The sequence below is a fragment of the Lepidochelys olivacea genome (genome assembly GCF_965140295.1).
Source record: "Lepidochelys olivacea isolate rLepOli2 genome assembly, chromosome: 3".
In the NCBI taxonomy this organism is placed as follows: Eukaryota; Metazoa; Chordata; order Testudines; family Cheloniidae; genus Lepidochelys; species Lepidochelys olivacea.
This window is the reverse complement of record NC_140413.1, coordinates 201780163-201795132: the sequence shown is the minus strand read 5'-3', so window position 1 is coordinate 201795132 and position 14970 is coordinate 201780163. Positions and strand designations below refer to the sequence as shown.

The window sequence follows — 14970 nt, the reverse complement described above, 5'->3', positions numbered from 1 at the left end:
AAGACCAGGCTTCCTTTGGTTCTTACTGTTAGTTGTGTGTAGGGCTCCAGTAAGGCCTACACTGCCTACAGGCCCCAAGCCTGAAGAGACTTAAACTCATGCAACTTAGTGCATTTCAGCAGTCCCACTAACATTCATGGGACATTTGTAAAGTTACATACATGTTTAAGCCTGTGCATTCTTGGAGTCTAGTGGTTATGCTTATTGGGCCAATTAATCTTTACTGACTTTATCAAACCTCCATTGAGTTCAATGGAGTTACATCTAGGATAAATTTTGCCCCTTATGTTTAACATTTGGACCTTGTAACATGGTAAAGCAATGTTAATTTTGGGATTTTAAACAGACAAAAACAGGAAATACAGAGGTAAAGTGCCGTAGTAAATGTTAGCTTTGCACCTTTTGGCAAGATAGAATTTCAGTACATGGTGAAAATATTGCTATGGGAATCTTTCTGGGCTCCCTTTTACAATATGGTCTTTCAACAAACCATATTGAGTGGAATACAAAGTGTTTGTATGTTCATCTAAGGTTATAAAAAATGGTGCAGTTTGACCGTAAATCGGCAGTGTGTGCTGTGGTTTATTTGCACAGTTTTGCTGGAGCAGTATTATAAATCAGTTTGATAAAAAAAAAAATACAGCAAGAAACAGTGCTAACATGCAAGTCCTATGTAAATCAATGTTATGCCCTCCCCTGGAATACTCTGTTCAGATCTGATCAGCTTGTCCCTAAAAGGATAAAATAGAAGCGGAGGGGGTTCAGTGAACAGATGGAGAGAATAATGGCAGGCTTGGAAAATAATGCATATGAAGAGAGACTGGAAGGATTGTGGATCATTTACTCCAGAAAGGAGATGAATAGGAAATGATAGTGATGTATAAAATAATGTATGGTATGGAGATGACTGAGCACTTCTCTCCCCTCGCCCTTTCTTACGCAAGATCAAGAGTTATCCAATGACACTGAAAGCCAGCAAATTTTAAAACTGGTAAACAAATAACACTCAATTAGCCGGTGGAACTTATTGCCAAGATGTCACTGAGAGCAAGACTTCAGCAGGATTTTAAAAAAGATTAGACATTTATATAGATTACAAGAACATCCAGGACTACATTAATAAAGAATTTAAAAGACGTGTGGATGGAATGCAAACCCTTGTGTTTCAGGGCAGAAGTCAGCTTTTGGCCAGAGCGGGTTAAGAAGAAATTTATCCTGAAACATCTTAGAACTGTGGGGTTTCTTGCATCTTCCTGCGAAGCATCTGGTATTGGCTCCTGGACTAATGTTCTAATGGATGCTCCAGTTCAACAATTTCCACATTGTACCTCTATGGGACAGTCCCAGATACAATGAAGCTGATGTAGCTGGGGCGTGTGTATATGTGTGTGTGTGTGTGTGTGTGTGGAAGGGGTTGGGGAAGAACCCCTCAGTGGTCTTTTACTCCTTGTAAACCCATTCAGTGGGGCTTCTGAGACGCAGCAGACTTGGAGAGGATTATGGGAAGAGCTTGTGGCTTGTTTGAAAACAGGAGGGAGCATCGTTCTCCCCTTTGATAACTGTGAAGGAACCTTGGTGAAGTGATAAGTCAGGAGAAGTGGCTGATGGGGCCCCTCCTGTTCTGAGCTCCACCTGAGGGAAGCTGGGTCCTGGTCCTGCCCGGATGGACCCCTGCATGCCTGCAGGGCCTCATTAACTTCAGCAGTGTCCTGCTTGCGCACAGGTGTCTGCATCCCTGGATCTAATTGCCTTGGACTGGAGACAGTCTTTCAGACCACTGCATTTTTGTTAATTCAGTTCTTTGCATGTAAATTTTCATTTCCACAAAGTAAAAAAAAAAAAAAAAAGAGTGAGTAAAATAAAAAGCAAATGCAAAAAATATGAATGGAGAAATATTAAAAATATGAAATTAACCAGAAGGGAATATGGAAGACAGAGGGAAAAGTCTGAATATAAGATGTAGAAAGTGTAACGGCATAATCAGGATGGCTATTCAGGTCACATTTTATGAAGCAGCTATGTCAACAATATTGCAGCAACGTTGATTATTTCTGTTCTGTAGTAAAATAAAATATTTATTTTCTTTCTGTGAGCCTAACTCTTATGCTTTCTCTCAAGTTGCACATTTCACTTCTGTCATGCCATCATTGCTGTACTGCTATGTAGGATAAACTAGATAAACAATACTGAAAACGTCCCCCGATTACACCAGTGTGAAGTTTTTAATATCAATCTTTCTAGCTCTGAATAATTAAAGAAATACTGTAATTTTCTAACCTAAAGCTGTACAGGTATGCAGTGTTGGATCATCAGCTTGTATAAATCAGCATAGATACTCTAGTTTCAGGAGAGCTACACTGATTTATGCCAGAGGTCTGGCAATTTATAATCAGAGAGTCTGTTTAGTGTTAAAATATGAGTATTATTTGATTTTACAATATGCATCCGTTAAAGTATGGTGAAATCTGGGTAGTAAACTACTTGGCCACATCCCTTATAGAATGTAACTATTTCAAAATAAAATTGGGTGCACTGACTTTAAAAAAAAAAAAGGTTGAGAAAAATCTAAAGAAAATCCAAGGAAATGATCTGATAATTGGATGAGCTTCTCTTTCATGTCTCTCTTCATTGTCATCCCTGTTTGGAGTCCATAGGCTTTAATTCTTTGGGCTGTGGAAGAACATTCAACAGATGAAAATGTTAAAGTGGGAGGGGAACTGAAATAAATGATGTAACCAGAATCTAGAGCGCACACCTGGAAGAGTTTCTGCCTCACATCTATTGTGGCCTGTCCCTTAGGGCTTGTCTTCACTGCATCAGTGAGCTAAAGTTACTGTACTCCTGCTAACCTAGCCCCAGTGAGAGCAACCACACTGCAAAACAACACCGCAGTGACGCAGTGTGACTGGATGATCGGGTGATGAGTTACTGTAAGTCACGCCATTGCATCCCCCCAGCATTACTAGCTCCAGCCTCAGCATCACTTGAGTTTAAACCCACACTCCACCCCTGATGGGCTAGAGTTTAAAGCACCATTTAACTTGACCAAGAGATTTTTGTGAGTGGATAGGAGTTGAGGAAAGAGTAACATTTGAGTTATCACTTGAGCTAACTGGGCTGTGAAGGCATGCCCTTAGACATCCCTCGGCCCACGCCGCTTCCTGCAGCCCCCATTGGCCTGGAGTGGCGAACTGCAGCCAGTGGGAGCCGCGATCGGCCGAACCTGCAGACGCTGCAGGTGAACAAACCATCCCGGCCCGCCAGCGGATTTCCCTGACAGGTCGCGTGCCAAAGGTTGCCGATCCCTGGTCTAGATCAGTGGCAGATTCCTGTCCCCTGGATCATTGCTTCTGAAGCAGCAGAGCAGCATGCAGCCCGTTAACTCAGGGCGGATTTTAAAGTGACAGTCAGCCTGAATTGTTCTGGTAAGAAGAATCTGAGGATGCTGATCTTTTGTTAAAGAACATAAAACATAGCCATAAGGGTTAGAAGATCACACCAGGGGGCCCAAGTGGAAGCCAGAGCACAGTAGTGGCAGCAGTATAAAAACGATATGTTTGATTTGTGACATGAATCATTTACAACCCTATTGTTCCCCTCCTTACGGAAGCATTCTTGCAGTAATGTGAATAGGCACCATACAGCTGTTCCAAGATGGGAATCATAGGATTGGAAGGGAGCTCAAGAGGTCATCTAGTCCAGTCCCCTGCAGTTATGGCAGGACTAAGTATTATCTGGACCATTTGTGACAGGTGTTTGTCTAATCTCTTAAAAATCTCCAGTGATGGAGGGTCCACAAACTCCCTAGGCAATTTATTCCCACTGCTTAAGCACCCCAATAGTTAGGATGTTTTTCCTAATGTCCAACCTAAACCTCCCTTGCTGCAATTTAAGCCCATTGCTTCTTGTTCTATCCTCAGAGGTTAAGAAGAACAATTTTTCTCCCTCCTCCTTGTAATAACCTTTTATGTACTTGAAAACTGCTATCATGTCCCCTCTCAGTCTTCTCTTTTCCAGACTAAACAAACCCAATTTCTTTCAATCTTCCCTCATAGGTCATGTTTTCTAGACCTTTAATCATTTTTGTTGCTCTTAGTTAGCTAAGTGGTCATCAGCCATACGAACTCCTAAAATTCATTTAGTTCCATGATAAGCCACGTCAGGTATTTTAAAATATTTCAAAGCTGTATGACAGAGAGATGAAAACCCATGAAAAGGCTTCTTACATTTAAAAAGTAACGTCATGCATTTAATGTTTACTGGACCTGGAACTGTGAAACAATCAATCTAGATACAGTAGTTGTATTCATCTTTATATGTACACAGTACCTCTTTATTAGAGAAGTTCATGGAGGACAGATCCATCAATGGCTATTAGCCAAGGTGGTCAGGGACACAACCCCATGCTCTGGGTGTCCCTAGAGGTGAAACAGTTTGAAGCTGGGGTTAGATGACAGGGGATGTCACTTGATAATTGCCCTGTTCTGTTCATTCCCTCTGAAGTATCTGGTACCAGCCACTGTCAGAAGGCAGGACACTGGGCTAGATGGACCATTGATCTGACTCATTATGGCCATTCATATGTTCTCATGTTTTATTTATTTACAGGGCTGATGTAAACGCAACTGACAATTTCAAGTGGACTCCTCTGCACCATGCCTGCCATGCAGGTCAACAGGACATTGCTGAACTGCTTGTGAAGTATGGAGCAGCGATAGATGCAGTTACAATCAACAGTGCCACCCCACTGATGAGAGCTATTGAGAGCTGTAGATTGGACTCAGTGCAATATTTAATTGATTCTGGTGCGAAAGTCCAGATGGAAAACAGAAAAGGTAAATATTCCAAATTATTTGTGGTCACTTTCGATTAAAAAGGCAGGAGAGGGTTTGGAGTTTTTCTCAGTTACACATAAGCTTTGTTGAGACAGTGGATCGTATTGTAAAAGAAGTAAAATGAAGTGGTATGTTCTTTGAGGATCTGGCTGTACTGTAATATTTCTGGTGGTTGTCAGCATGGTGCTCTGGGGAGAGAGTTAAAGTTGTCTTAGTAAATTTAGTGGGCGTGTTCCTATTTTCCAGTGTTTAGGGGTTCAGTTTTTACTACGTGGAACCCACATGTTAAGAACATTAAGAACGGCCATACGGGGTCAGACCAGTTGTCCATCTAGCCCTGTATCCTGTCTCTGATAATGGCCAATGCCAGATGCTGGAGCATGGGGTTCTGTCACTGACCATCTTGCCTAACAGCCATTGCTGGACCTATCCTCCATGGACTTCTCTCATTCTTTTTGAACCCCACTATACTTTTGGCCTTCACAACTCCTGGCAACGAGAACCATAGGTTGACTGTGTCTTGTGCGTGCATTTGTTTTAAACCTGCTGCCGATTAATGTCATTGAGTGAATTTCATTCTTACGTTACGTGAAGGGGTAAATAGCACTTCCCCATTCATTTTCTCCATACTACTTGTGATTTTATAGACCTCTGTCATGTCACTTAGTCATCTCTTTTCTAAACTGAATAATCCCAGTTTTTTTAATTTCTCCTTGTATGGAAAATGTTCCATGCCCCTCATAATTTTCGTTGTCCTTCTCTGCACCATTTCTAATTCTAATGTACCTTTTGGGAGATGAGGTAACCAGAACTGCATGCTGTGTGGCCATACCATGGATTTATATAGTGGCATTATGTTACATTCTGTTCAGGATTTCTATCATTTTGTGCCTTTTGAAAAAAGTGGGTCTCAAGAGTTTTGGGGGTTTTTTTGTTTTGATTTATTCTTTATGTAAAAATTCAAGCTTAACTCTAGGTTAACAAAGTTTTTTGCAGTGAAATAGTGTCATTGAAAACAACTCTGCTAGGACTGTAATGGCTCCCTTGGTTTGCAAATGGTTATTAGTGAGTACTATAGTGAGGTAATGCTAGTTATGTAAAGCAAAATTGTAAAGGTTTTAATTATGACCCATCTATAATAGCCATTGTGTTTTTACTTTTAATTCTGTATGTGGCACTTGTTTGATGTGCTTCTTCCTGTTTAGCAGTTGGATAAATATTCTTCTGTGTTAGCAAAAATGACAACAAAAATTATCTGAATTTATACAGAAGTTATTACCTTGTAGTAGCAGTAGAGACAGGGATCTCGTGCAGCTCTGTTAATTTCCTTGGTTTTCACATGATGTAGTGGGAGAGTCTTATTAACTTCAGTCTGCAGAGGTGTCCAATAGATGTCATGCATCAGAAATTATTCCCAGTAAAATAAATGTTATTAAATTAAAAATATATTGGCTGGGTGTTTTGGCCAGCTGCTGGTATTTATTGATGCAGTCTTGTCCCCATTGACCTCAGTTGGCAAACTCCAGGGAAGGAATTCTGCACCTGTACTCCAGCCCCTATGCACTGTTATGTCACCATGCAGTGGCCAGAAAAGGGATACAGGACAATTCTTCTGGTGAAGGTCAGTAGCTCTACACAGGTCCCCTTAGAAGCCTTGGCATAGAAGATATGCTGGGGCAAGAAGGGAGACTTCATAGCTCATTCCTCTAAAGGGATTCTGGACAACTCCAGGTTGCAGGCTGCTGTAGTTAAGAGCAGCCCTGGAGTCCACTCTACATTGTGCTGGAGGCTGCATTACCCGCCAACCAGACCAAAATCCCAACACCACGAAGGGGGCTTAAAGTCCTCTTTAATCCATGCTGTTTAAGTAATAGTAAGGGGACACATTTGTTTTGAATAAAAGAGGAAAAACTTGCTTCAGGTGTAAACTTCACTGTGGGCCAGTTTTTCAAAATAGCCCAGCATCCAATGCCTAAATAAGTAGTTGGATTTTCAAAAGAGCGTTTGAATTGCCGGGTGCTGAGCAATCTGGAAATCTGGCCCTTATTTAGGTCTGCAACTGGGAGCTGAGCTCTTTTGAAAATCTGACTCTGTATATGTATCTTCTGCTCTGTTCTAATCACACCACTGTGGGCAAACAGTTGTAAGTAGTGGGGGAAAACTTCTCATACTAGCCCTTTCTAATTGTTAAACAAACCATTCCCTTCATCAGCTATAGTGCACATTTAGGGTTTGTTTGTTTTTAAACTATTATGAAACGTTTTAATACTTTCTATAAGGTATGATTATGTGAAATGTCAAAATTGTTGGCAAGTGTGGCTTTATTCCTGGGGTTGAGACGCACAGCAGCTGTTCAACTAAAACAATGATTATATGTGATTCATGTAGCTGGCATCATTTAAAATGAAAACTTTTATTTCTGTCACTGAACATTTTAATCTTGTAGGTTTCTTTTTTTAAAGACATGGGAGCATCTATGAGGGGATGAAATGCTTGATCCAGAGGGCCCTCAGTAGAGCTGATTTGGGAAACATAGCTTGTCCAAAAACATAGTTTTGTCAAAAGTGAAACTTTTTGCAAGAAAGGGTCAGTTTCAATGAAGCTTGCATGGGAAGGTTTCTCAGGTCCATGGGGCACTATCTGGTCAAGGTGTGTGTGCTCCCCCTCTTTCTCTGGCTCCCGCAAATAGGTTGGTGGTTAGGGTGCTCACTTGGGATGGCGGTTCAAGTCACTGTCTTTCTCACATCCCGGTGGAGAGTCCTACCTACCAGACTATAAGCTGTTCTTGGATGTGGGGAGGGGTGTCTCTCTGATTTTTCAAAAAAAAAGGAACAAATTCTGAAGATTTCAGGGTTTTTTTCCCCTGTGTTAAACTGGAATTTTTTTTTTAAATCCTAGAAATTTTTGTGTGGCCCCAAAACCATTCCCCATCCAGTTCTAGGCCAGAGCCTTGTAATATCCACTGAGTTCACTGGGAATTGCAGGTGCTCAGCTCCACTGAGTTTTGCCACAGAGGAATAACTTTTAAAATGATGGTGTTCCACTGAGGGCCCTAAAAGAGGTGGAGATCTACTCTAGCCTGTTTTAAAGCCCTGGCTCTGCAATATGCTGACCGCTTCCTGGGAGGTGTTGAGTGCCTCCAAGTAAAGTCATCATCTTGCTGAATTCGCTTCTACAAGAGTTCAAATATAAACAACAAATGTCAAAAACTATTACAAGCAAAATGACCAACCAAAGAATACATGTGAAACACAGTTTAGGGGCTTGATCCTGAAAACCCTTAGTCACAAAAATAGTGTCTACTCCTGCAAGTATTCCCATTGATGTCGGCAAGGCTGATAGCATGAGTGAGCACAACTCATGTGTTTCATGGTTAGGAGGCTTGAGCTGTAACTGAGTTCAGTGAATTGCAGTGTCATTATGGTGATCAGTGCCACCGTTTATTGTCATGGCTGATACAGCTACTGACAGTGATTCTTATTGTGAACTTTGCTTTTGCTTTTTCTTTTTTAAAAAGGCCAAAATACTTTGGACATTGCAAAGGCGTACGCTGACTTTAGACTAATTGACCTGCTTCAACAAAAACTGGACCGTTTGCCAAAACCACCAGAAACCAAAGCAGATAAAGGGAAGAAACCTGGCAAGCCTAAATCAGCTGCTAAGCCCAAGCAGGGGGAGGCTGAAGCTGCAAAGGAGGAGGTATGATAGATAGCAGGGGGTAATGAAATACAGCCAAGGAGGTGATTTGATTTGCCAACAGTTACTAAGATGCTTGTTTTCTTCATTTATTTTCCAGACAAAAGCTATAAAGATGCTCTACAAAATACTTACGCAAACCACGCTAGCCCTATAACCGGTGACTGTGAGAAAGGATTAAGGCATTGGGTATCTGGGATTGAACCCCCATCTCCTAACTCAGGCTTCCTTGTATGATCTTGGGCATTCCCCCCTCCCCTTCTCTATTTAGCTGTAAACTCTTTGGGGGCAGGGACAGTGCCCGTCACATAGGCCTCTAGGTGCTATTTTCATATTAACAATAGCACGTGTGGCATGCACCCAGCCAAATGGTATAAGGACCATTTCATCTCCACGTTAACTTGAGCTTGCTATTTTGTTTCTCTGGTCCCTGAACTCCTGCTTAGCAGCGCTCTTCTCACGGTTACCAGTGCCCCGTCAGGTACTCCTGTGACATCCGCTACCTGAAAGGCATCATGAAAGTCACTTTTTGCCAACGTGACTCCATTTTTAAAAAAAGTTTTGCAATACCCTTATTTACTATCCCGGCAGATTCAGCACAAGATAAGGAAATTACAGATCAGACTTTCCAAAATGCAATTTTGGTGGTGGTGCGGGCTGGATTGGGTTGGAATTTAGTTCTTCGTAAAGTCTGCATGCTTCTGAGCTGACCTATGATGAGAGGGTGTGCTGGAGGTTTATACCAACCGGACATAGTGATTAAGGGGCAGTCTGGACCTCACAGATCTGGAGAACGTAACAGAAGAAGAGATCAATTGTCAGTATTGAGCTGCAGCTCTTTAGTGCAATCCCTTTGGCCTAGCAGGAGCTGTGGGAAGCATTCTGCCTGATCTTCAAACTAGAACAGGAATAGTTACAGTTTGCTTCAGGGCCGGGGTAAACAATTCTGGAGGGAGCAAGAGCCTGGCAGCATGGACCATGAGAGTGGAGAGCATAGTAGATAGCGGGACTCAGACACAGAGTTTATTATTTGTATTACTGTATCCCTAGTAGCGCCAGTTATGGAGCAGGATCCCATTATGCGAGGTATTGCACAGACACCGAACAAAAAGACGTTCCCTGTCCCAAAGAGCTTTCAATCTAAAATGTTAGGTGTCTTTCCAAAGGTCACACAGGAAGTCTGTCAGAGCCACGAACAGAGCCCAGATCATCAGAGTCAGACCTTTACCCACAACTTCAGCCTTCCTTTCTGCTAAGCTGCACAGTCAGTACCCAGAACCCTCTGGTGCTTTCGTGGCCTTGGCTGTATCCACAGATCTGGCCACTGAGAACGTGCAAGGAACATAATCGCTATCCTAGTCATGGGCATCTAAATGTATTATTGTAGCACTTGACCAAGAGTATTTACTTTGTTTAAAGTCGATACTTTGCAACATGTGGTTTCTGAATGACACTCTCCTGCTGCTTTGAACTCGTGTCATACTCATTCATCAGCTAAAACTGTGGATTGGGTAATTATTTTAGTGCAGGGTTGCCCACTGACCTGCTTGGTGTGTGATATTCCAGGGATTGTGTGTTCTGTGGTACCTAAACACAAGGTAGAGAAATGTCCTTTTCCCTCATATAATCTTTACTGTCATCATGATTGTGATATGTTAAAAGGAGACCTTGTTACATCCGGCATATGAGGCCTGACCCAAAGCCCTCAAAGTCTCAATGGAAGACTTCTACTGAGTTAAGTGGGCTTTGGATAAAGCCCCTTGACTTTTCTCCCAGTCGTGAGTCTGCAATTATCACGTATTCCGCCTCTTCAGATGTTGAACTATTTGAGTTATATTTTTCAAACCCTGCCTCTGTTCTGAGTGTTCTTTTCCCTGGTGTGTTCTCTGCACCCCAGCCAGAGCCTTGAGTACTTGATCTTTTCCCCCTAATACACATTCTAACACCGGCCTTAGCAGCTTCATCATAGTTATGGCATTTTCAGTTGTGACTTTCTTCGGAGTTTATCAGTGCTGCTTCTTAATCAGCCCCAGGGGATGCTATTTAGAGACGCAATGCAATTATTCCCTCCGGGACTAAAAGTGCTTTCCTTACAATAATCCTGCCCTTGACAACCTAGGGAGAATGTGACTGAGACTAGAAGTCAAACTCTGGTTTAGCGCTTTGTTGTAGATGCCCCACGGGCTTTTTCTTTACAGGCTTGCTAGTTAATACTTGTGATACATGGAAAAAGCATCAAGCTTTCTAAACTTGTCAACCAATTCTTTTGCAAATGTGAATGTTTCATCTGTAAATTCCCAAGAACTGCATCCACTCGCCTGATTCTTAAAATGCTTCCCTCGTTTTTATTTCCAATATAAATGCTTAAACCTTTTTTATTTTACATGATTCAATAATAGAATCTTTCTAGAATGGATACACACACACATCTGTCTGTCTGGCTGGTAAAAGAAATATCCTACAACAACTAGTATGAACGGTGTTTGAAAGGGTGACATATTTGTCTTGTGCTTAAACTTTTGCAGCCACCTCCACCAATCGCAGAAAAATCTATTTTTGAAGAAAAGAAAGAATCCTTTAAGGACAATGTTATTCATCTGAATTCTTTAATAACCAGTGGTGCTACTAAGAAAGTTGATATCACATTCATACCCAGAAAAGTAAGTATATTAGCAGAGCCTCGATCCTGCTGCATTTTGACACTGAAATGAATATGACAATAGACCTGTATTCTCTGCTGGTGTAAATATCTACAGCTTGATTGAAGTAAAAGTCAATTCAGTAGAGCTGAACCCATTAACACCAGCAGAGAATCTGACCCAATATATTCAGAAATATCAAAAATATACAACTTTTGTTTGCATGATTTGGAAACGTGGCTTTCATAACTAGTGTCACTTTGCTTGCTCCGCTTAAGATAAATCATTTTGTTCTGACTCTAGAAATTAATAGCCTTCAGTATTTTTATTACAAATCAGTTGATCAAAGAGCAACAACCTTGTAAAAATTCAGGTGGTTTCTCTCTGAGAAAGATGCTTTACAATGTTGACAATGAAGTTGTATCAGGGTGTAAGGATGATCCTAGTGTACCAGGGGTTAACTCCAGATCAGCTTTCCTCACCTCTTCTACAGCTATTAAGGGGAAGAGCTATAAGAACGGCTGCTTTGGAGACAGAGGGGCGAGTACCTTTAGAAGAGCAGGGCTGTCATTTGTCTGGCTTAAATCCATTCTAAGGAGTCTTTCTACTTACTTGTCAGTTATGTTATTAATTTATTTGCCTTTCCTGTTATAAACAATCATCATTGCGGAAAAGACCTTGCTGAAGACAATTGATTTTTTTTTCTGAGTCATTCTCTCCTTCAAGATATGTACTGTTGAAATTAAAGAAATTACAATTAGCCTGTGGAACTCATTGCCACATGATGCCACTGAGGTCAAAATCATAACAGGATTCAAAAAGGGATTAGACATTTAATGTGGATCCATAGTTACAACTGTAACTATATTAAATGTATGTTAAAAATAAATAACACCTTTAAAGGCGTAAACTCTTATGCTTCAGGCATAAGTTGACTTCTAACTGATGGGGCTTAGGAGGAAACTTTCCCTTTGGGCAAGTTACCCCATGACTGCACCTTCCTCTGAAGTAGCTGGTGCTGGCCACTGTTGATGACAGGATACTGGACTTGATGGGTCACTGTTCAGATCCAGAATGACAGTCCCTGTATTACTGTAACAATTAACAGGTAAGATACACACCAGGACCCCTGTTAATCCATCAGTTGCAGGTGAAAGCTGTGGACGTTGCACATGCAAACTGAAAGAACAGTCAGGCCCCAGTCCTTTTTCAAAGCATGTTTGTAAACGTTTGTCCTCATTTACAACGTGCTATGTGCAATAAAGGCCTGTGGCCTCCTTTGTCACACAGAGCTGCAGATTCTGATGCCATCAGTGGCTATTCAGCAGGAGTGCTGGACATCCATTTTTTTCTATATCAGATATTCGTTGTCAAGTGACAATGGTAAAGAGCCTGTGGCATATGCTTCCCTGCAGCTATTAAAGACGTTTGGAAATTACGTTGGGGAACTCTCTGTCGCTATGACGTCTTTTAGCAGGGAAAGCTATTTGGTTGTGCCAGGTATGGAAGCAGGAAGCAATGCTGGATGTGCCGTCCCATGGGCACTAATATTTTACTGAATGAGGAAGAGGTTTTGTAACTATACAGACTATTTTTAGGGTGGGATTTTTAAAAGTGTCTAAGGGACATAGGATAGGATTTTCCAGAGCTTATAAGTGAATTCCAATTCCCACTGGAAGTCCATGAAAGTTAGGTGTCTAACTTCCTTAGGTGTTTGTAAAAATTCCACCCTCAATTGGCTGGAAGTAATGTAATATCAGGGTGAGTTTCAGGATTCAAATCACAGATCTCCCAGCTGATAAAGCAAATATTCAACTAGATAGCCAATAGTTTGTCTGTCTGATATTGATTCTAATTTTTAAAAAAAAAACTATATAAAAAATGTTGAGACAATTACATAAGCATTATTCGTTAATTAGAACATACTGATGCTTAATTATTACAATTGTATTTACCTTTGTTTTCCAGACTTGGACCCCGGAAGCGACAACAGCTAGTCTAATAAGAAAGCGGGAATTGCATCGTGAGCGCTTTACTTATGAGGTGGACTTTGAAGACTTCATGATGCCATTTAAGAAGAATTTCATGGGAAAAGCCCGTGCGTTAGAAATGGCGTCTTAAATTAATTCGTGCCTTTCTTTGCATCGAAGTTCAGAAAGGGTCTAAAAGCAGAGGCTCCTTTTTGAAGGCAGAATCATGTTACCCTTATTTAATGCCCCTCAATTATGATAAAATTGGAGCAAAACTTTATTTTTTTCCTTTGTACAACTGTGTAGTTTCCCTGTAGTTAAGGGCTTAATCTTCTAAGAGGCTGAGCCACACCAAGATTCTAGACTCCTGAAAGGATCAGGCTCTGATTTACCAGTGTATACAGACTCTAGTTCCATTAAACAATGCATCCTTTAAAATTTATAAACATAGGCACCATTGGCTACAGCTTTATGCTGCCATATTCTTGGACACAGGGCAAGACTCATCTAAGGGAAAGTGGTGTTTTATTTATCTTTCTCTTATTAGGATTTTTTTAAAAAAGAACAGGGTAAATTGCAAGCAGGATGAATCCTCTATTGGGATGTCCTTATCCAGTGCTACGGGACACTCAGAAGGAAAGCATCATCCTTCAGAGAGATAGATGGCATCACTCCTATTAGTTAAAATTTGAAAATAGACGAGTAATGAGTAGTTCTGGTATTAATTCCTGAACTGATATTTTCATATCCCATTACACACACTTGCAAAATGGACACATGCAGGGATTCGCTCAGGATTGCATTACTCGAGTTCTGAGCCAGTGCACCACACTTGTGACTCAGGCCCATGGTGTATTTTCAACAAACTTGCCAGAAGCTGGGACTGGATGATGGGGGATGGATCCCTTGCAATTGCCCTTTTCTGTTCATTCCCTCTGGAACATCTGGCACTGGCCACTTTTGGAAGACAGGATACCGGGCTACATGGACCATTGGTCTGACCCACTATGGCCGTTCTTATGTTCTTTCAAAAATAATCAGTACTGGGAGTGTAGTTTTGCTCTCGTGGGGCTTGATACAAGGCCTTTTGTAGTCAGTGGATGTCCTATACTCAAGGAATGAAGACCAGTGAATAATGTCCCTACTTTAGAAATAGGCTTAGGAGTGATCTTGGGAATTATAGACTGGGGGCCTTGTTTTAGCACCAGGAAAACTGGTTGAAAACATACTTAAAAAGAGAAATTATAAGACACCTTGTTTGTTTGAAGATGAAAACGCCCAACATGGTGATGTGTATCATTTAAATAGTACATAATTTTTTTCCATAGTGCATATGGAACTCCCCACTACTATATACCTGAGGACAATAACTTAGTACAAGATGTAGACATTTATATGGATTATGACAACAGCCATAGTTATTTCAGAGGTGACTTTTTTATATAAATATAAGGGATACAAAGCCTCATGCTTCAGAGCCTAAGCCTATTAGTAGTTGAATGAGTTAGGAAGAAAGATTCCTTGTGGCTAGATTATTCTATAATTTTCCATTGCAGAGATGCTGGCATCTCCATCAGAAGTATGTTTCTGAGACACGATACTGGAGTAGAAGAACCACTGGTCTGACCTGGTGTGACAGTGTTTGTATTTATATTTGTGGCTCCATGAGCTCTAGATCCAGTTTTTTCAGTTTACAAGGGTAAAAATATTCGGGTTTTTTTCTGTCAGTCCTGCCAACTCTACATGGAATCTGAGAGTCTAGCTGGGTTCTTTCCTCCATGTGCATCATCTCCAGTAATTAAGATTCTGCAGACCAGATTCTGCCCTCAG

At 41.1% G+C, this 14970-nt stretch overlaps 1 protein-coding gene across 1 annotated transcript in view; it reads left to right on the top strand.

The window, feature by feature from the left end:
• The window catches only part of ANKEF1 (ankyrin repeat and EF-hand domain containing 1), a 48767-nt gene that overhangs the window by 17368 nt on the left and 16429 nt on the right, over positions 1-14970 (top strand). The window contains exons 7-10 of the mRNA XM_084623834.1: positions 4609-4835; positions 8353-8534; positions 11057-11191; positions 13139-13268. Coding sequence (XP_084479960.1) covers positions 4609-4835; positions 8353-8534; positions 11057-11191; positions 13139-13268 — 674 coding nt within the window. The remainder of the gene's footprint in view (positions 1-4608; positions 4836-8352; positions 8535-11056; positions 11192-13138; positions 13269-14970) is intronic.